Source organism: Eleutherodactylus coqui, chromosome 2, assembly GCF_035609145.1.
Source record: "Eleutherodactylus coqui strain aEleCoq1 chromosome 2, aEleCoq1.hap1, whole genome shotgun sequence".
NCBI classification, from domain to species: domain Eukaryota; kingdom Metazoa; phylum Chordata; class Amphibia; order Anura; family Eleutherodactylidae; genus Eleutherodactylus; species Eleutherodactylus coqui.
The window spans coordinates 211,440,462-211,461,278 of NC_089838.1; the positions used below are offsets into that span (position 1 = coordinate 211,440,462).

The following is a 20,817-nucleotide window of genomic DNA, read 5'->3' on the forward strand; positions in this document are numbered from 1 at the left end:
TTAGAGTTAAGTTAGGAATTAGTAATTCAAGTATATCTATAGGTAGTGGAAGGTTTTTCCTCGGGAGATGGGTGCCAGATATTGTGAGTATAGTCAGCCATGTTTCTATTGAGGCTTTGATAGTTGGGTAATTCGGAATTTTAATGTTAGGGTCGATTGACGTTGCTAGTAATATTGTGCGGAGGTCTCTTCCTCCTCCGAGTTGCTTTTCGATTGCTGGCCAGCTAATGTTGTTTTGTGGGGTGCACCATGCGTTTAGTTGTTGAATTATTGTGGCTCTGTAATATGCTGTTATATTAGGGACTGCCATGCCTCCCCTTCCTCTAGAAGAGAATAATATGGAAGCTGCTATTCTCGTTTTTTTTTTCCCTCCAAATGAAGGCTAACATTTGGTTTTGTAGGAGCTTGAGATATTTTTGAGGAATGGGTAATATCATGGTTCGAAATACATATAAGATTTTTGGCAGTACCATCATTTTGTAAAGTACCATTCTCCCTAACCATGAGGGTTCTGTTTTTTCGAAACTGTCTAGGTCTTCTTGGAGGGAGTTTAGTAAAGCGGTTAGATTGACTGTTGGCATGTCGCTTAGGGGGAGTGTTATTCTAAGTCCTAGGTACGGGATTTCCTTTGTTTCCCATGAAAATGGGAATTCTTCTTTAATAATTTTTTTGAGGCCTTTGGGGATATTGATTCCCAGTATTTGAGATTTATGGGCGTTGATTTTATAGTACGAAACTTGTCCGAAATTGTTTATGGTTTTTGAAATTGCTCTGAGGGAGGTTGTTGGATGGGTCATAATTAGCGCGACATCGTCTGCAAAGAGGCCTATTTTGTGTTGGCGATGTGATAAAGGTACTCCTCTTATTTCCGGGTTTGTTCTTATTTTCTCGGCGAATGGTTCTATTGTAAGTACAAACAGTAGGGGTGAGAGGGGGCACCCCTGGCGTGTGCCGTTAGTTATGTGAAAATTGTTAGATAAGACCCCATTGGCCATCACTCTCGCTGTCGGCGATGAGTATAGTGCCTGAATAGCTCTGAGTATTTCCCCTTGGAATCCGAATTTTTCTAGTACCGCAAATGCGTACCCCCAGTGAATTCTATCGAACGCCTTCTCCGCATCCAGGGTAAGGAGCAGAGAAGGCGTTCGCAGCTCCGTCACAGCAGCCAGAAGGTCTATTATCCTCCTTGTACCGTCCGACGCCTGCCGTCCTAGTGTAAATCCCACCTGGTCACTATGTACTAAGGATGGGATGATTCCCATTAGTCTTTGGGCCAAAATTTTTGCATAGATCTTTATGTCGCTATTTAGTAGAGAGATTGGCCTATAATTTGCTGGGGCTGAATGGTCTTTGTCTGGCTTTGGGATCGTTACAATCGTCGCCTGGAGCATCTCTGCAGGTAGAGTCCCCTGTTTCATGGCTGTGTTGAATGTTTTGGTGAGGTTTGCGGATATTTCTTTATCAAAAATTTGGTAATATTCGTTAGAAAACCCGTCAGGGCCCGGGGCTTTGTCTTTTTTAAGGGATCTGATTATTTTAAGAGTTTCCTGCTTGGAAATTGGCGTGTTAAGTTCCTTCAGCTGTTTCGTGTCAACTTTTGGAAGTTCAATGCTGCTCAAAAAGTTTTTTATATTTTCTTCGTTGGGTTGGATTATTGAGTTTTCGTTTTTTAAGTTGTAAAGCTTTGCATAGAATCTTGCAAATGCTTCGGCTATGTCTTTTGGATTGCTAATTTTGTGTTCCGAGTCTGGCTCTTTAATAAATGGTATTCTGGTTTTAATGCGCCTTTGTTTTACTTTGTGGGCCATGTGGCTGCTAAATTTGTTGTTATCTGTGTAGTATGTTGTGTTGTGGGATTTGAGTGTTTTTTCGTGGTCTAACATTAGATGATCTCTTACTTGCTGTCTAGCGCTTAGTAATTTCCTGTGTGCTGTTTCTGTTGGGTTTTGTTGCACCATGTTTTCTAGGTCTTTCATTTGTGTAAGGAGATCGGTTAGTTTTTGGGTTTTTTCCTTTTTGTGGCGGGCTCCCTGCTGGATCATAATGCCTCTTATAACCGATTTGTGCGCGTTCCATACTGTGAACGGGCTCAAGTCAGGGGATTCATTTATAATGAAATATTCTTGTATAGCGGCACTGATTTGACTTTTATAGGGGTCAGCTTTCATTAAATAGGTGTTATTCCGCCAAATTTTTGGGAAGTGCTCAGATTTTGATAGCCCCAGGGATAGGAATATTGGGGCATGGTCAGATCAGGAGGTGATTCCTATCGAGGCCTCTTTCGTTCTTGGTAGCAAAAAGAAGTCCGTCAGGAACATATCAATTCTGCTAAAAGTTCTATGTCTGGTAGAATAAAAGGAATATTCTCTTGTGTTCGCATTTAAGCATCTAAATGCATCATACAATTCTTCTTTGAGGAGCCATGGTAATAATGTAGGGGTGATTTATCTTCCTCTACTATTAGAGTCTAGGGCTCTGTCGGAAATTATGTTAGTCACCGCACAATAAAAGCTGACCCCTTTTACATTTCTCAATTTTCCGCATTAGTTTAAGAAACCTTATTTGGGCAACATTCGGCGCATAAATATTAACCAACGTCATCAGGAATCCGTTAATTTCACATACTAGCACAATAAATCTACCTTTATCATCTACCACAGAGTCGATTAATTTAAACTCAATGGAGTCTCTAATTGCGATGAGAACCCCTGCTTTCTTTTTTTCTGTGTTTGACATGAACATCACCGGGAATTTAGGGTGGGAAAACTTTGGGTGGTTTCCTTTTATGAAATGAGTCTCTTGTAGGCATAATATGTCTGCGTGAGCAGCAAGAGCGTCTTTCCATATAGAGGACCTCTTGTAAGGGGAGTTCAGCCCCTTTACATTGAGGGACATCAGTTTTGTATGCATGTTGTACATTTTTTACCTTGCTTTATATGTGTCGCTTCCTGTATTTTCTTTGGGTCTTTTTGGCCTGGGCGGTCCAGGGAACTTCTTTTCGGGGTGACCTCCGGGACGTGATGATGTGCCGTGTAGATCAAGATGATGGTCAGGATGCACTTTCTAGATGGAGAGGGATGAGATGAAGGGTAGAAAGAACCTGGAAACTTGGGAAAAAACAAACTTGTGAGTATTGAAGCAGCGTCCTCCTTTCCTAGGCATAAGAGTGTCCTCAGGGGGGAGCCGTTCTCACTTGTGGGGGGAAAATGTCCAGCCATTATGAGATTTCAGCCCTATTTATGACTGGTTTGGAGAGAGGGTTTAACTTGAACTGTTTAGTAGTTACCTTCCGGTGTTCGAGAAAATTGCTAAGGGTGCTTCTTATTCGGGGTTAGCGGTTGGGGATTTTCTCCCACTCTTTATCGAGACGTGCTGGGGAGTTCCGGTTTTCCAGCTGGATTCCCCATTTATTTAGGAGTTGTTGACCTTCTTCAGGGTTTTGGATGATATAGGTTCTGTCGTTTCTCTTTATAATTATTTTAGGCGGGAAGCCCCATTTGTACAGGAATTTATTTTCACGCAAAGCTTGTGTAATGTTGCGGAATTTCCTCCTGGTCTGTATGGTCATCTGTGAAAGATCTGTAAATAATTTGACGTGTTCAAACGGTGCTGGTGGATTTGTGTTTTTCCTTACTGCGTATAACATGGCCTCTTTAACGTGGAAAAAATGGATCCTCACTATTACGTCCCTGGGGAGGTGGTCTGGCACCGACTTAGAGCGAGGTAATCTGTGCGCCCTATCAATGATTCTCTCTTCTGGGGTGGTATCTGGCAGGACTTGTTTTATTAATTGTTGTATATACTTCTTTTAATTCAGGCTGGGCTATTGATTCTGCAATTCCTCTGATTTTCAGGTTGTTACGCCTGTTTCTGTCCTCTATGTCTGCTACTTTACTCTTCAGTGCTTCTAGTTCTTCCTCTACACTGTAGTGTGCATCGATGAGGTCATTATGTGAGGTCGTAAATTCTGCCAGCTTATTTTCTATGTGGTCCACTCTTGTTCCTATTTCTGCCACCGCTGAGTTTAAAGCAGTTGATACAGACAGTAAGTCCTTTTGTAGGGAGCCCCTCAAGGCTAGGACCATTTGCCTTATGAATACTTCTGAAGCTGCTTGTTCAGAGCAGCTTATGCTCAGTATGGGGTCATTACTAGTGTTTGCAATCAGGGCTGTGTCAGAGTCTTGTAAGTTTCCTTCCCCGCTGTTCAGTGTGTGCAGGGGGGTTGGGTTAATTGTGTCTGGTGTTCCCTGCTGCCGTGTCTCCTGAAGCGCGGGAAGCTTGCTTGAAGCAGGGGTGCCGGTCGCCATTTTGGCTGGCGCTGCTTGCTTATCTTCCCTGCTTTTTGGGCTTATATTGCCCTGTTTAGTGATCTTTTGGGGTCCTGGGAGCGGGGGAAGAGCCCTTACCTTTTCCACTCTGCAGGGTGTCCCCCCGTCCCGCCGCTCCGGCTGGTCTCCGCTGCTGCTGGATGTCAGCGTCTCTCTCTTCCTGCTCTCCCTCGTTCGGGCGCGCAGAGAAGTACGAGGTGAGACGCTGCGGCCCCGTTTTGGCTTTCCTTCTTGCTGCCATCCTTCCCAAAGTGCTCCGGAAGGTTTTTATGGTGTTTGTCTCTCTTTTTGTAGCTTTGGGTAGCTTTAGTTAGGCTGGGTCTCACGGAGCCTAGAGACTTGCGGCTGCTCCGGTCTCCATGCAGGCCACGCCCCCCCAGAAGAACAATATTTTGTATTTATTTAATGTGGGGTTTTTTTGTTATTTCAGCATTACTATGCAAATAAATTTGTTTTCTGTAAATAATTAGTTAAAAAATAAAAAATGACCTTTTCTGATGGAAATGTCCCTTTAAACTTTCTCCTTAGCTTTGCGTTCCTTGATCATAAACTTTTCTTTTATCTCACAGATTCAGGTCTGGTGGTGCCCAGCATCTCGTATGCATTACACAAGAAGCTGTTAAGTGTGGCTGAGAAGCATGGCCTGTCCGTTGAGAAACGGTTGGAAATGTCAGGAGTTTGTGCCAGTCAGATGGCACTAACACTGCTTGGTGGACCCAACAGGTGAGCTGACAATGAATGACTTGACCATGAGAAAACGTTTTGTAGTAAGTGTGTTAATTTGTTTTCGAGTTACACATTTATTTCCGTTATATGTGGTTTGGAAAACTACTAACATGAGCAATTTGTTGTCCGAGACATACTTGGATGAAATGGAATTGGGATGTAGCAGGTTTCATTCTGATGAATATTAGGGGTGTTTTTCAGAGTTATTTTGTTCTTGTTTAAAATGCTGGACATGCGGAAAAATAATAAAACAGATCATGTTTACTAGTCCTGGGTCCTCACAGCCCCAGCACTACCTTCCCATTAACCCCACCGGTGCTTTGTTTACAGGCTGCAGTCAGCCTGCGTGACAGAACGTGACAGGCTGCTGCAGCCAGGCACAAGCCTCTGGTCAACCGCAGGGATCTGTAATTGGTTGCAGCATTCCATGATGTCCCGTCAAATGCATGACTGCAGCCTGTTAGGCCTAATGTCCACATTATGCAGTGCATCCACAGTGCACCCACTGTGGATCTAAGCTTCAGATCCGCTGCGGGAGCACTGCGGATCGTGTTTAAAAATGATTTTTTAATCATTGCGGGTGGTCACGGATTCTGTTTTTGTTTTTTTTTGTTTTGTTTGGTTTTTTCCCCCCGCACTGATGTACACGGATTTAAATTGCGAATTACACGCGGAAAATAAATGGAAAAAAAATGGGAAAAGAAACCAAACCCACTCCCAAGCCTTTTCCCCACCTCCCTAATTACTTCTAACCTTCTAATCCGCAGCAGATCCGCAAATGCATTTAAATGTATTTGCGGATCTGCGACTCCCATAGACTTCAATGGAGCAAGATCCGCGTGGAATCAGCAATGAAAATGGAGCATGCTGCAGTTTTAAATCCGCGCAGATAGTAAATACCATAAAATCAAATCCGCGGACCTGAAATCAATCGCGGAAGCTCCATTCATTTCTACAGCCCGCAAATCTGCACGGATTCCACAAATAAAATCCGCCCATGGACATTGGGCCTAAACAGGGTCCAGGTGTGTAGAATGAAGGTGCGGGGATGGGAAAGTATAGTTGGTTGGTTGTTATTATTTATATATTTTTTTTTTAAACCTAGTCTGTATTTTTCTGTATTTGTCCCTGCAGCTTTTCTAAATTGAAATTCTTTTGTGAACATTCAGAACTGTTAACAGTGCATGTATGTATATAAATACATATATATTTGTGGTGCTGCAGTACATATAATGGCCTGCAGAGGGCTGTAGATTAGAAAGAACACTTGTGGGTGTGGCAGGAAGCAACATGAGTTACCGCCACACTCTGGGGGGAAGTTGAGAGGTGGTGATAGTTGCTGCATCAGGAACTAGGAGCCTGAGGTCCGGCACGAACCAGTCTGGGCCCTCCAAGGCCTAGCAGTGGAGCTTGCCCCCTTAAGCCCCCGAGTCGTGATATGTTTTACAAATGACTGCTGTATATGAAATAAATGCTGGCAGGTGCCAGAATTGAAAGAAACTCCAAGTCTCCTGAGACTTTCTCAGGGTTCATACGCATCATGGAAAACCTGGAATTTGAAAGTCATGGAATACCTGGAAATGTCATGGATTTTTCTGATTTGTGATGGATTTTTGTTTTTTGTCATAGATTTTTTCTGAGTACTAATAATTTCTGAGATTCTTGTGTGTTTTACTTCTGTTCGTCCAAAACCATTTCTTTATTCCATTACGATCCAGTATTGTGTTTAACACTAGAGGCCAAAGGAATAAAGAAATAGTTTTGGATAAACAGAACTAAAAACACACAAGAACCTCAATACTCAGTCTTAAAAATACAAAAAATATTTCATATTTTAAAGTGCATTGAAGTTTTGCTCTCAGCCGGCCTCTCGTGGTTCATAAAAAGAAAAAAAAATATTTAACTGGAAATAGCTCGACTTCGCAGGGTGTGTCTAATTATTTTATATATAAAAATAAAAAACAATAAGGGCGCCTTCACACTGGCGATAAAATCGCACAATTTTCGTGGGATGTGAGAGTGAAAGCGCAGAATTACGAAACCAATGATTTTCAGTGGTTTCCGTCACATTTCTCGGCGATGTTGCGAGAGAAAAAACTTGGCGTGTCCTATTTTTCTGTGTCTTGCGTTTTTTCATCTCCCATATTCCCCTATGGAGCTTCCTTTTTATCGCATCACAAAGTAGGAACTTGCGATTTATTTTTTTTTGTGCAATGCGTTTTTAACATTGGAATTTTCTATTGACTTTAGCACAAAAAAATTGCTGCAACATCGCGCAAGTAAATTGCAAGTGGCAGCGATGTTTTTGTGAGAAAAAGCAGCTCTGATGCTCAAAAATCACAGGAAAAAAAGTCACAATTTTGCCGTGATTTTCACGCCGTGAAATCCCGATCGCCAGTGTGAAGGAGCCCTAATCCTTTGATTCCGTGTATTTCGAGTTCCGCGACATTGAAAATTAAGATTTTGTCATGGAAATGTCATGGAAAAATTTTCCTAAAATCCTGTATGAACCCTGCTTTTTGCACATGTGCCAATCATCCTGACGAAAAGATAGCGATCCTGATAAGCGAGTAGCTCCCAGGTTGCCACTATGTAATATTTATAGTGCCTATATAATAACATTTTTATTATTATACATGCGTTCACCCATACAGAGGCTTGAATTCTCCCCTGTTGGTCTCTTCTGGCTTCCAGCGATAATATCTTGAAGGAGGTTTGTATAGCCAAAACGGATATTCAAGAAGAAGCCAGAAAACATATTGGCTGCAGCGGTCATAATATTTGACTCATTAAAGTCTATGATTCTGTTCTCGCTTCCGCTTGAATACCAGTTTTGGCTATTTAAATGGAAACCCCGGGATAGCAACCTTTGTGTAGAGCTTAATGCTGCGTTAACCAAAAATAAATTGTACCTCCCGTCCAAGACTGAAAGTTCTACTGAAAAAAAAAAAAGGGACCGATTTTGATCTGTGTGTCTGAGTTGCATCTGTATGCATTGCGTACGTCTGTCGTCTTCTGTGTCATCTGTGTTTCTGGTGCATAGAAAAAAATAGAATGCGGGAGGCCAAAATATTTTTCTAGCACCACATAGCAATTAAGTGTGAAAAACTGCACCTGGATGCCATCTGTGTGCGGTCCTTTTTTGTGTGTGCAACTGTTCACTTGAATGGGTGAATGTCATTTGAAAAGTCATACCAGAATAGGAGATGCTGCGATTCATTTACATAGCCCCCCAAATAAAAGCATTTCTGAATAGCCACTTATGTGCCGTGGAGGCCAGTTAGTGGCTCACACGGACAACATTATGCCCTTGTGAGTAAGCTGCTATGCTAGCCTTAGATCCAAATGCCAACTAGGCACACACTGGACTGTGAGGAGCAGACAAGGTGCATCCAATGGTCAAAGTGTTTGATGTTCTACAACGAGATATCCCAACATCCTCCTTTCCTAGAGAGATGAGTAGGATGGTGTTCACTCCTTCGCAGCGGATACTATGTGAACCCAGAGTTCCATCTGCTAGTGTGCAGTACACACCGACCGGTCTCAGGCACAAGGTGAATCAAATTGTACAGAACCCGGATTCTCTTAGCCGTATCAATATTAGAGTTGCCAAACCAATGTCTAGCTTTAAAACTGGGCCACCAGGCATGCGAGATAAGGAGAAGAATGAAGGCAGTTATGCAGCCAGGCCGCTGTTTCCCACTGTTAAAGTGATACTAGTCTGCCTGGAATGTCGTCCTCACACGCGATGCAGATCTTCTGCCCTCTCCTCCTCTCACACCACTCCAGTAATACCAGTTTACAGTACAGTCGTGCTTAGCAAGCCTTGCGTGTGTATAAGCCAGCACAAATAATTACTAGGTGTGGATTGGTCTTCAGAGTGTGAATAAAGCGGATATCATTACTGCTGCATGAAACACGCCGACCTCTCCTGGGACTTCACATTCAGCGTCTGGTTACTGCCTCATAACATCATCTTTAAATCCTTTTACTAACCCGTCATCTCATTTGTTATGCAAATTGGCGTCTTCGTGATTGTAGAGTTAATTGTATATGTTATATAGTCGTATTTATTGAAGCTGATGATTTTTTTTTATTTGCTATCTCTGTGTATTAGCAAGTGTTCTTATACATGTAAATTTAGATTGTGAGCCCCTTTGGAAAAGGGACAGAAAAGTTGTCTGAAAATGCACATGGTTTTGCCATTTATTGCTCATGCGATTATTCGTTATGTGGAATAATATATTTGCTTCCGTGTTGCAATTGTGATCATAGTCGAATGGTACAGGAAGTCCGGGACACCTAAGTCTAGGTGGGTCATTTAGTTGCTAGGCCATCCAGCAGTTACATTAAGGCCTCCTGTCCACGGGCGATATTTCACTACGTTACCCGTGGCGATAATCCACACGCGGGTGATGCAACGAACACTTTCCATAAGATAACTATGGAAAGCGCGTCCCGATGTTTATGACTGGAAAATCGCGGCGATTTTATGCTCACGTATAAAAATGGTAATTTCATTGCGGAAAATCGTGCTGACTTTAGTGCTTCCCCATGGCGGAAATCCGCGACAGTATATGGCAACGCCCCTGGACAGCCGGCCTTACACACAGTAATTATCAGAATTTTTAGCATACTAAGACCTGCTTTTGCGATTTCTACCATGTCCAGTGGTTCTGTAGGAGTATTTACATGTTGAGATGATTACAGGATCCTTTTACACAAGCAGATAAATTACACATAACAAGTGTCTGTCGACCAATATAGCAAGTTGATTGGTGCTCGTTTAAAGGGGTTGTCCCACGAAAGCAAGTGGGGTTATACACTTCTGTATGGCCATATACAGACACTTTGTAATATACATCATGCATTAATTATGAGCCATACAGAAGTTATTCACTTACCTGCTCCGTTGCTAGCGTCCTCGTTTCCATGGTGCCGTCTAATTTCAGCGTCTAATCTCCCGATTAGACGCGCTTGCGCAGTCCGGTCTTCTCCCTGGTGAATGGGGCCGCTCGTGCCGGAGAGCTGGTCCTCATAGCTCCGCCCCGTCACGTGTGCCGATTCCAGCCAATCAGGAGGCTGGAATCGGCAATGGACCGCACAGAGCCCACGGTGCACCATGGGAGAAGACCCGCGGTGCATCGTGGGTGAAGATCCCGGCGGCCATCTTGCTAAGGTAAGGAAGAAGTCGCCGCAGCGCGGGGATTCGGGTAAGTACTAAACGTTTTTGGTTTTTTTAACACATGCATTGGGTTTGTCTTGTGCCAAACGGGGGGCCTATTGAAAAACAAACCCGTTTCGGCGCGGGACAACCCCTTTTAATACTTTTTATATTTTGGAATTGAGTGGGTTTCTATGAACAGTCGGTTCAATTGGTTCTGCCAGTGCATACTAATATAGTAACATAACATAGTATGTAAGACCGAAAACAGGAAAATGTCCTTCTAGTTCAGCCTATTATTTTGCTGCTGTATTATGAGAGTAGGAAAATTGAATCTCCTGGCCGAATGGATCCTCTTTTCATGGAAAATGTCATCGAATTGACCCTATTGACTGTAATGGGGCTCTGTTCGGTTTCTGTCATGCCATGCGTTATTTTTCCAGATGATGTGCTGCACTATTTTGTCTTGGATTTTAATAGAATTTGCAACAGATGTTGTGAACGGAGCCCGAACAGCTGCACTAGGCATTTTCTACAGGCACTACAGCCGGTTTCGCACTGTGAGCCCAGCGCTGGTTCCATCCTGATTAACGTCTCTTATACAGAAAACTCTATAGTGTCTGTAACCAGTATGGAACCATAAGGGTGCTGAGGATGAGTCTTTTCTATCCAGTGTAATAGTTTCCGTCCCTGTCGGAGGTAAAGAGGTCTCCTGCAGTCCAGATTTCACTCTGGTTTCTTCCACATGCAGTTTTCTACATAAAAGGCAAAAACTAGCGATGGGCTAAAAAAAAAAAATGTGAAAGAAGCCGTTTTGGGTTGTTTTCTATTGATGTTTACCTAAGTTCCTACATAATGTATATATTTACATTCAGGTGTTGGAATGGTCCTTGATAAGTCCGTGTTTTAACCTGTTTCACTTATAGCAACACATTCTCAAAAAGGGTTTTTGCTATATCCATACTTGTACTCCAATGTAATAGTATCTTTCTCTTAGTTGGTGTTCTCCACTTGGTCACTCTAAAGTCCAGAACCTAACCCGACTAGTCCAAGCCATTGCCGACTGACACTAAGCCTTTTAAGTGTAAGCAAAAATCTATGAAGAGCTTGATGGTAAGGTGCTTACACTCCATAAGCATTTGTCAGTCAGTGATGTCTTGGACTCCTTGTGTCAGTATTGAAGTAGCAGGAAATAATCCAGTATTTTAGTTTCTATATTGTAAATTGTTGTTAATGTACATTTAATATATTTGTAGTCATTTGTATTTCTTTAATGTATTTGTAGGCTTAATCCTAAAAATGTTCACCAACGACCTACTGTGGCCCTTTTGTGTGGGCCACACATCAAAGGGGCTCAAGGAATAAGTTGTGGTCGACACTTAGCCAATCATGATGTAGATATTATCCTCTTCCTACCGAATTTCGTGAAAATGCTGGAACCCGTCACCAATGAGCTCAATTTGTTTTGTCGAACCGAGGGCAAGCAGGTGTCAAATGTGAAAGGTCAGTGCTGTACTTGGATCATGAGGCCTACCTGTATGTGATTAGTGCTCGTTTTCCAAATGTATGTCAGAAACACTCTACCATCCCTCTCTTACGCTCTTAAAAGAACTTGTAGAGTGCACAGTTGAGCTTCTAGAAATATCTCATCTAAAAATTGCTTAACTTGGAAGTCTTATATGTTGAGCTTGTCTGTACCAAATTGCAAGGATTTATACCATTGTTTTCAATGGGAAACCTTGCATTGCACTTGTGTGCACATCGCATGGTGTATGATGTGTTTTCCATCCCCATTGAAAACAATGGGTGTTGTGTTCCAAGGGATCACCCAAAGATAGGACATGCCATGATTTTTTTTTCCAGAAACAATAGATTTTCAGCAGCAATCCAGAGTTACTTCTCTTAATCCATCGTTGTCTTTAACCCCTTCAAGACATGGCCTGTTTTGGGCTTAAGGACGCAACAATTTTTGGCGGATTTTCTTCTCCATTTATCAAAAGCCATAACTTGTTTATTTTTCCGTCGACGCGGCCGTGTAAGGGCTTGTTTTTTGCGTGGCGAACTGTAGTTTTTATTGGCGTCATTTTTGGGTACATTAACTATATTGTAAAACTTTTATTATTTTTTTTTTTTTATGATAGCAGGGAGAGAAAACGTATCAATTCTGCCATAGATTTTTTTAAATTTTTTTTTTTACAGCGTTAATCATGCATGAGACAATCCATTTTTTCTGCGGGTCGGTACGGTTACAACGATACCAAAATTCTTAAATTGTTTAAAAAATTTTTTTCCACTTTTCTGCAATAAAAACCCTTTTTTGGAAATCTTTTTTTTTTTCTAAATCGTTGCATTCAAAGTCCTGTAACTTTTTTTTATTTTTTGATGTACGGAGCTCTGTGAGGGCTTATTTTTTGCGAGACGAGCAGTAGTTTTTACTGGTACCATTTTGGGGTACATACAGCTTTTTTTGATCACTTTTATTGCATTTTTAGTGAGGCAAAATGCTAAAAATGAGCATTTTGCCTCAGTTTTTAGCGTTTTTGTTTTGCGTTTTTTTCCGTGCACAATCAAAAGCATGTGCATCTTATTGTACACATTGTTACGGACGCGACAATACCAAATATGTGGGGTTTTATTTTTTTTTTACCCTTTTTTTATGCTAATCTGAGAAAAAGCATAAAAAAATGTGGTTTTTTTTTTACTCTCTTTTTTTTACATTTTTTTAAATTCATTTTTTTAATCTTTGTTTTTTTTACACTGTTTGTGTCCCCCTGGGGGACTTTGACCACTGCCCTGATGATCGCTGTCATAAGGCATGGCAGAGCTACTGCTCTGCCATGCCTTATCGCTTATACAGCGATCATAGGCAATACAGGACGCCAGACACCATGGCGACAGGCCGGGCTCTCGCGATAACATCGCGAGAGCCGTCCGGAGACGCAGAAGGAGTCCGCTCCCTCTGTGAACTCTTTCCCTGCCGCGATCTACTTAGATCGCGGCAGGGAAGGGGTTAACAGCGGGGGGCGCATCTCCGATTGCCCCCCCCCCCGCTGTTGCAGCGGGACGCCGGCTGTGACTGACAGCCGGCTCTCGCTGCGGGATAGCGCAGGATCATATGTGACCCCACGCTAACCCCAGGACGTAAGTTTACGTCCTGTTGCGGGAAGTACCCTGCTGCCAGGACGTAAACTTACGCCCTGCAGCAGGAAGGGGTTAATCACTTGGACATGGTTAACAGAGACAGCAACGTTTCGATCCACACATTATAGGATCTTTCTCTGATTTTTTTTTTTTTCTCCTAGACTGCAATGCGGGGGGAAAAATCACTCATGTAGATCACCCCATTCAAAGAAATGGAGTTCATATTTGTGCGAGACTTATGCGTCTTGCATCGCACAAGTCTTGCCTGATTTACATGGTCACGTGAAAGCGACCTTAGGCTGGGTTCCCATCTGTTCGGCTGTCGTGTCTTTTCAGTCACTACCACATTGAAGGGACACTGGTGCCAGAACTGATCCTATAAATTTCTATAGAATGGTTCATGGCCTCTGAAACCTCCATTATGCCACCAGCTGTCTGCTTGGGCCAGTTATAAAAATGTTGCATGCAGCATTTTTCTTTCTGGCTATGGCTACTGGACTGCATGCAAAGTGCATAAATGTCATGTAAGGCTCGGGCATAAAACAACTGACTGGACACAACTGATATTTCTGCACTCAGCCTTAGACTAACTTCACACGGGCAAGCGCGATATGGGGACGTGAATCCTACCCCCCCCTTATCACTCTTGCCACCCATGTGAAATCCTCATGGATGTGAAGCGTTTTTATGGAAAAACAGCCTTGCTGTGGATCGCAGAGTTTTTCCCATTGCTTTCAATGGGGCCGGCGCTGCTATGATACGAGATCATGCAGCAAGATAAAACATTCTGTGATTTGTTTCCCGCATAGCATTGCATCGCAGTGTCATGCATGAAAAAAATTGTTCACGAGTATGACCCCATTTAAAAGAATGGGGTTCATATATGTGCATCTCGCAAAGTACAAATCTTGTGTGATTTTTCTCAGCTATGTGAAGCCAGGCTTAGTTCAGTTTCACACAAGCATATTGCAGCCACATTTATGTGTCTGGAATATGAAAGTGTGCCCTGAACCAGGAGTATCCCAACCCAAATTCCAGGCATCATAGAATCCTGTAATAAACTTGTGTGAGACTCACCTTTTAAGGCCCTTTTACTCAAGGATTATTGCTTAAACTACCGCACAACTGAATGAACTGTCATTTTTGAATAAAATTACTCGCACCTAATTATCTTTATTTTCCCCTCATTAGCTATAGTAAACTCAGTAGCAACTGGGCGTGTGTTTGTGTGAGAAATTATCTGGCCTGCAGAGTCCATTGTCTTCTGCCTTGCATGTACAATGAGTTCATTGTTCTCTCCTGGGATGAGTAAACACTGTGCTCATTGTATATGAAAAGCAAACACAACCATTGTAAAGTTGCTGAAAAGACTGAATGAACTGCATTCAAATAGAACAAATTTTCAGCGGCTTAACGATGGATTTTATGTGGGCTAAAAACCAGCGCTGAACTACAATTGAACAAATGGTGCACGACTGCCCACGTTTACATTACATAACGATTATAAGTAACAATTATTGCTCATTTTCGGCTGTTTTGAAATCCTACGGCAAAATTCAAATTGAGTAGAAATCCTCTCCCTAATTTCAATTTTACAAAAATATTGTGAGAACTTGAGGAATGCATAATCTATGGCTCTTAAAATATGCATTGTTGCTTCTGTTTATAACAGAAGCCACAGCACAGATCCAAGGCACCCCATTGTCTTGTAAGTGAGGTCAGTATGGTCCTGACAGGGTGTTGTTTTGATGAGTAAACTAGTACTTCATATAGGCCGCTCCAAGTAAATGTAAACACAGCCTAACGGCCCATTTACACTGAACGATTATTGCAGGTATATGAACCATAGTCGTCCCCTCTAAATACATGCAGAGTCTGAATGAGCGAGAGTTGATCAGTTTCTGCATGCTGAAAAGTTGAACAACTAGCCGTTCGGTGAAAAAACGGCAGCAGTTCACTTCTGAACCACTGTCTGTTTAAAGTGAATGGAGGCGGGCGTGGGGAGAATGCTCCCCAGCCTGCTCCGCCTCCATGCTGGCAGCGCTTTCAGTTATACTCGCCCCTGTGTAACATCACTGGGACAAGCTGCTTGCCATCGTTTGTCCTATGTTTAGGAGCCAACTATTAAAGGGGTTATCCTACCAAAATCCACAGGGTAGGTGGTAAATTGTTGATCACTGGGGGTACAAATGCTGGGCCCTTCAGGGATTGCAAGAATAGCGCACCCATTCACTTCTGTGGAGCTGACAGACAAATGCGCATTACCACTCCATTCACCAGGTGGAATATGTGCGTCCTACCCTGTGATCCCTGGGAGTCCCAGCTGTGGGACCCCCACGATCAATCCTTTTATCATCTATCCTGTAGATTGGGGATAAATCATTTTAGTCGGATAACCCCTGTAGAAGTTGGGAGCTATCAGAGATGCCCTCTGAAAACCTTGTAAGATTGTTTAGGTTGGCATAACTGGGTAGCGGTATATGCTCATATATGGAAGAGGACTAGTCTTATGTGTCTTAGCGTGCAGCCAACGTCTTGTTACTGTTGCACAGCGTGGGAACAGGAGTGAGTATAAGGATGCAAATTACAGATTTGAAATCTGTCTCCTCTATACTATTCACTCTTTAGTTATTGGGGGTGGACAAGCAGCAGCGGAGAACAATCTGTGAGTCTCCTGTCTGTTCCAGGGGGAAGAGTGAGATGGACTTTTCTTCATGTTAGCACTCTCCATCAATCACAGATAATATTTTCTCTCTGGTTGTCACATATGGGTTTTTTTCTTCCCAAAAAAGGAGTGAAACCATGAACACTTACTCATTACTCATTTAACCTCACAGATGCCACACTCATTGCTGACCATGGCATTTAACTTTTTTTTAAAGAAAAAAATATATTTTTTTTCCCACCATTATACAATTCTTTTAATTGAAATTTTTTTTAAAAAAGCACATAATTAGTATTGCCGTATCGTCATAACACACCATACTATAAAATATTACATTTATCCAGCACAGTAAATTCTGTGTAAAATTAAAAAAAATGCCAAAACCTCACACTATTCTTCCCCAAAACGGGAATTCATTCATCAAAAAATTGTATGTAACGCAGAATGGTACCAGTAAAAACTACAAGTTATCCTGCAAAAAACAAGCCCCCATGCAGCTCTAATAATGGAAAAATTACAATGCTATGGTCTTGAAAAGTGATGACACCCAAAAAGCATATTTGTAGAAAAATAAATGGTTTTATATTGTGAGAAAGTAGTAAAACATAATAAAACCTCTATAAACTTTGATGTTGTCATCGTAATGACCCGTAGAATGAAGTTAAGATAATTTATACCACATAGGGAACACCATAAAAATAAATTCAAAAAAATATTGGTGAAATTGCTTTTTTTTTCTTATTGCCCCCATCAAAAAAAAAATATAAAAATTATTCAATACATTATATTATATGTATTTGAAATTGTTTCCTATAAAAACTAGAACTCGTCCTGCAAAATACAAGCTGTCCTACAGCTACATTGCCCAAAAATTATGTCTGCTGGAACACATGCGGATGCAATTTTTAGTGGTTCTTTAGGCTAAAATTACTTATATCACTAAGGGGTTAAAAATACATTTACAGTGACTGAATTGTGAGCTAAATTTATTTACATGAGACAAATTAACAATAAAGGGACATTTTCCAGAGTTTTTCCAATCTTAATGTGACTGTAAAGGCCCTTTTACACGCAACGATTATTGCTCAAAATTCATCTAAATGGCTGAAAATGAGTGATGATTGTTACATGTAAACGCAGGCATTGTGCAGCTTTCGTTTGAATAATGGATTTTGCTTCACTTAAAACCCATCTTTCAGCCGCTGAAAGATTGAGCAAATACGTTCCATTTGAATGTATTTTACTCCTTTTTTTAATAGACTGCATGATGTTCTCCACGCGGCATGTTTACACTAGCTGGGAGAGAACAATGGAATGCGTAGACAGCTGCAAGTGTGTTTAAACAGGCAGCGGTTTTAGTTATGTGCACCATTTTGATGTATTTTGTTGCAGACACATGTAGCATAGGAAATGCCTGACAGAGCTATCTAAATATTTTAAGCTGGTCCTCATGCCACTCAGTTCAGGATATCTCGACCCAAGAGAAAAGTTGAGGAAAGACACATCTGTACATACAGAAAACAGCGTTGTTGTATGTACGACACATGCATACTTAACCAGTGTCTTAAAATAAAAGCAGATTGGCCGTAGCCTTAAAGAATGTTGCAGGCTTTGCCAAAAAAAGCCATTTTATAGGCACATTGGTCAAAGCCACAAGTAAACGGTGCTTATTACTTTAAGTGCAGCATAAGGGGTAGAGCATGTACCTACTATGTCCCAACTATGCCCCGCTCAGTGCAGTGCTGCCATCTTGTGGCTACTATAGGGAATTCAATAAATGAACTTTTATTTTTCACATTTGCCTATAGTGTTTTGTATATTTTGATAAAAGTATTTTTCTATATGTATTGATTTTTTGCTATATTACATGTGACGTTTATATCTCTTCTAGATCTTCCAGATTGCCCGGTAGACCTTGTTATTAATTGTCTGGACTGCCATGAAAATGCCTTCCTGCGAGACCAACCCTGGTACAGAGCAGCAGTGGACTGGGCCAATCAGAACCGTGCCCCGGTGCTTAGCATTGACCCTCCAGTGGCAGACCAAGAACAGGGTATCCATGCTAAGTGGTCACTAGAGTTGGGGCTCCCGTTAGCCCTTGGGGAGCAGGCTGGGCGAGTCTATTTGTGTGACATTGGTATTCCCCAAAAGGTTTTCAGGGAGGTTGGAATCACTTATCATTCGCCCTTTGGCTGCAAATTTGTCATACCTCTGCATTCTATGTAGGAGTAATATGACCAGCAAGTCTTTAATAATACACACATCCTTCAAGATGGTGCCTTAGTGGAGGCACAAAACTGCCATAGCCGTCTTTCTCTACCAGAGTGGTAATAGCTTTGGGCAGAACAGCATATTTTGAGCCACAGCCAATGGTTATAGAGGAAACAATTTTTTTTGTCGGATCCTCCCAAACCAGCCAAGTAAAATAATTTAAGAAGTGCACTTCCTGTAGAGAAATAAAGGAAGTTGTTGTTTTTTTAATTTTTATTTTGTTTTTATTTTTTTTTAATAATAATATAAATACTGATTTAAAACAGTTTTTGAGTTTGTTTTGCTTGGACTGTTACAATCCTGTTACTGTGTAGCATTACCAGCTGTTCATTGCATTTGCCATATTATCACTTGAGAAATGTGGTTTGTACCAAAAAAAAGCACTTGGTGTTCTGTATGTGTATAGTGTGCTTTATTTATATTTTTGGGTGGCAAGATATCTCTGTTCAGTTCATCACAGTTTAATTTATCTTGAGAGGATTAGGGTGGCTTCACACGGAACAACTATCATCTGAGTAATGGCTCAGTTAAGTGAATGTAAATGGCTATAGTTCCATGTAAACATGACCACCAACAGGATGACGAGCGATAACTTGGTCACTGGTCATTTTGTTTCAATTTGCCTAAGAGCACTATTACTTGAGCGCTAGCGGCTACCTGGCAATTAGTACGACTATATGCTGTTAATACTTATGTGATAGTGCTAATTGCCGGGCTCCACCTGCACAATTAACATGGAAACCGCCATGCTGCTATTACACGAGCATCAATGGCACTAATTGCTCGGCTGCACTTGCAGGTTCAGACCAGCAATTGTAGGGAGACTGCGAGCATGTAATAGCAGCCTAGAAATAGTCGATTAATCATCATCTGGTGTAAACGGGCAATACGTTGGGTTTCTGTTTTTTAATGGAACAGAAGCAAACTGAAAGCTTTCTGTTCACTTTACATTAAAAAACGAAAATGGAATCAATGGGCGAAAAAAATTAAACTTCAATTCTATCTCTGCTCCAAGAATAGAACGTGGAGACAGCCTGAACTTGCAACACTTGAGGCTTATTTACACCAGTGTTCAGCTAAAGATCATTTGAGCGCGGATTATATAGACTGGGGCCAGACAAATCCCAGGAGCCTGGTCAAAAAGTTGCAGAAGCAGTTGTTCAACAATGTTTTTTATGGAAGTGCCAGTCATGCAGGCAAAGTCCCCATGTAGCCCCAGTCTGGTTCTACACATAATTGGATTACCTGGGAGCTGGTGCTATTTGTCCAATGATGATGATATAGGGAAGTAGCTTAGATAGTAGAACATTCAGCTATCCTAAGGATGCCTGCAATACTGGAAAGACCTTCATACCACATTGGGAAGGTGTGAGGGCATTAGAGGAAATTATACTGTAATACGTTTGAGGGTGGAGATTCTTCAGGATAACATATCGGTTCCACACTTCTACTAGGGGAGACTTTCAGCAAGAAGGAAGAAAAAAAGAACAAATGGAGATTTCTGATTGAAAAATGCTATGCACTATTATTGGAACGCCCCTCTTACATTGCTTGTACACACTGCGGTGATCTGCTGTACATGCATGTAGTTCATTGCAAATTATCAGATGCCACCGATAATTTAAGTTTCATGACCAGCTGGCACTCTGGAATTTGAAGTGATCTGCATGTGTTTACAGCAGATAAACCGCATTGCTTAGGGGACCGTTAACCAAGATGACTTTGTTTAATTGATGAAACCAAGAAAAATTGTGTGTTCAGAAATGGCTATTGTTTAACTAGTTTATCATGCGCAGTAACTGTCCACCCACTCTTCACAGCTAATGGCCACAAGATCTCGCTGCTGATGATGCCACCACGGTCGTGTGGCTATTGGCTGCTGCAGCTTTGTGGGATTTTGTTTTTGAACGGCAGGTGGTACCATGTTATTGTAACCCAGCCTGTCTGTAGTTCTGTGTGATTGGGTAGCAGAGCGGCAGAAAGAAGGGGGATCTTGGCTTGCTGAGAACCGGAGTTCCAGGATGATGAATTAAAGGTTTATCGGCTACGTGGTTCAACACCGCAGCAACATCTTTGTCTGTCTGTAAGATGTTCAGTAAAGGCCAAACACAGTATTTAAAAATCGCGGGTAAAGCTACATATGACTTCATTGTGACGAGTCACATGACTGCAAGGGCATTTAAACCAGTGCAGTTAAAGAATTAAATTACAAAAACAAAGCAAAATAACAAAAAACACAGAATGGATGTTTGAACGCATATGCAATTAAAGGAATGCAGACAAGACGAGTTGATTAAAGACTGTAAGGAACCCTATTTCAACTGTTGTGGTTTCCTCACTTGGAGTTCTTTCCCGCTGCACTGTGAAGTGCTGTTTTGTTTTTTGTCTTGACATCTGTGATTGGTGGGAGGTCTGATCATTCAAACACCAATAACTCACAAGAACACAAACGCTTCTTTCTTTGCTTTCTAGTATCGCAGCTCGACCCCCCCCCCTTATTTTTTTGATCCTGTTAATCAAAG

General features: G+C 41.7%; 1 protein-coding gene across 3 annotated transcripts in view; it reads left to right on the plus strand.

Moving 5' to 3' along the window:
• Positions 1 to 20,578, plus strand: part of EDC3 (enhancer of mRNA decapping 3) — a 55,561-nt gene extending 34,983 nt beyond the window's left edge. For all 3 annotated transcript variants that reach the window (XM_066592408.1, XM_066592410.1, XM_066592409.1), the window contains 3 exons: positions 4,898 to 5,051; positions 11,504 to 11,721; positions 17,916 to 20,578. In XM_066592408.1, the coding sequence (XP_066448505.1) occupies positions 4,898 to 5,051; positions 11,504 to 11,721; positions 17,916 to 18,250 (707 nt within the window). In that variant the 3' untranslated portion in view covers positions 18,251 to 20,578. The remainder of the gene's footprint in view (positions 1 to 4,897; positions 5,052 to 11,503; positions 11,722 to 17,915) is intronic.
• Positions 20,579 to 20,817: the final 239 nt, after the last annotated feature.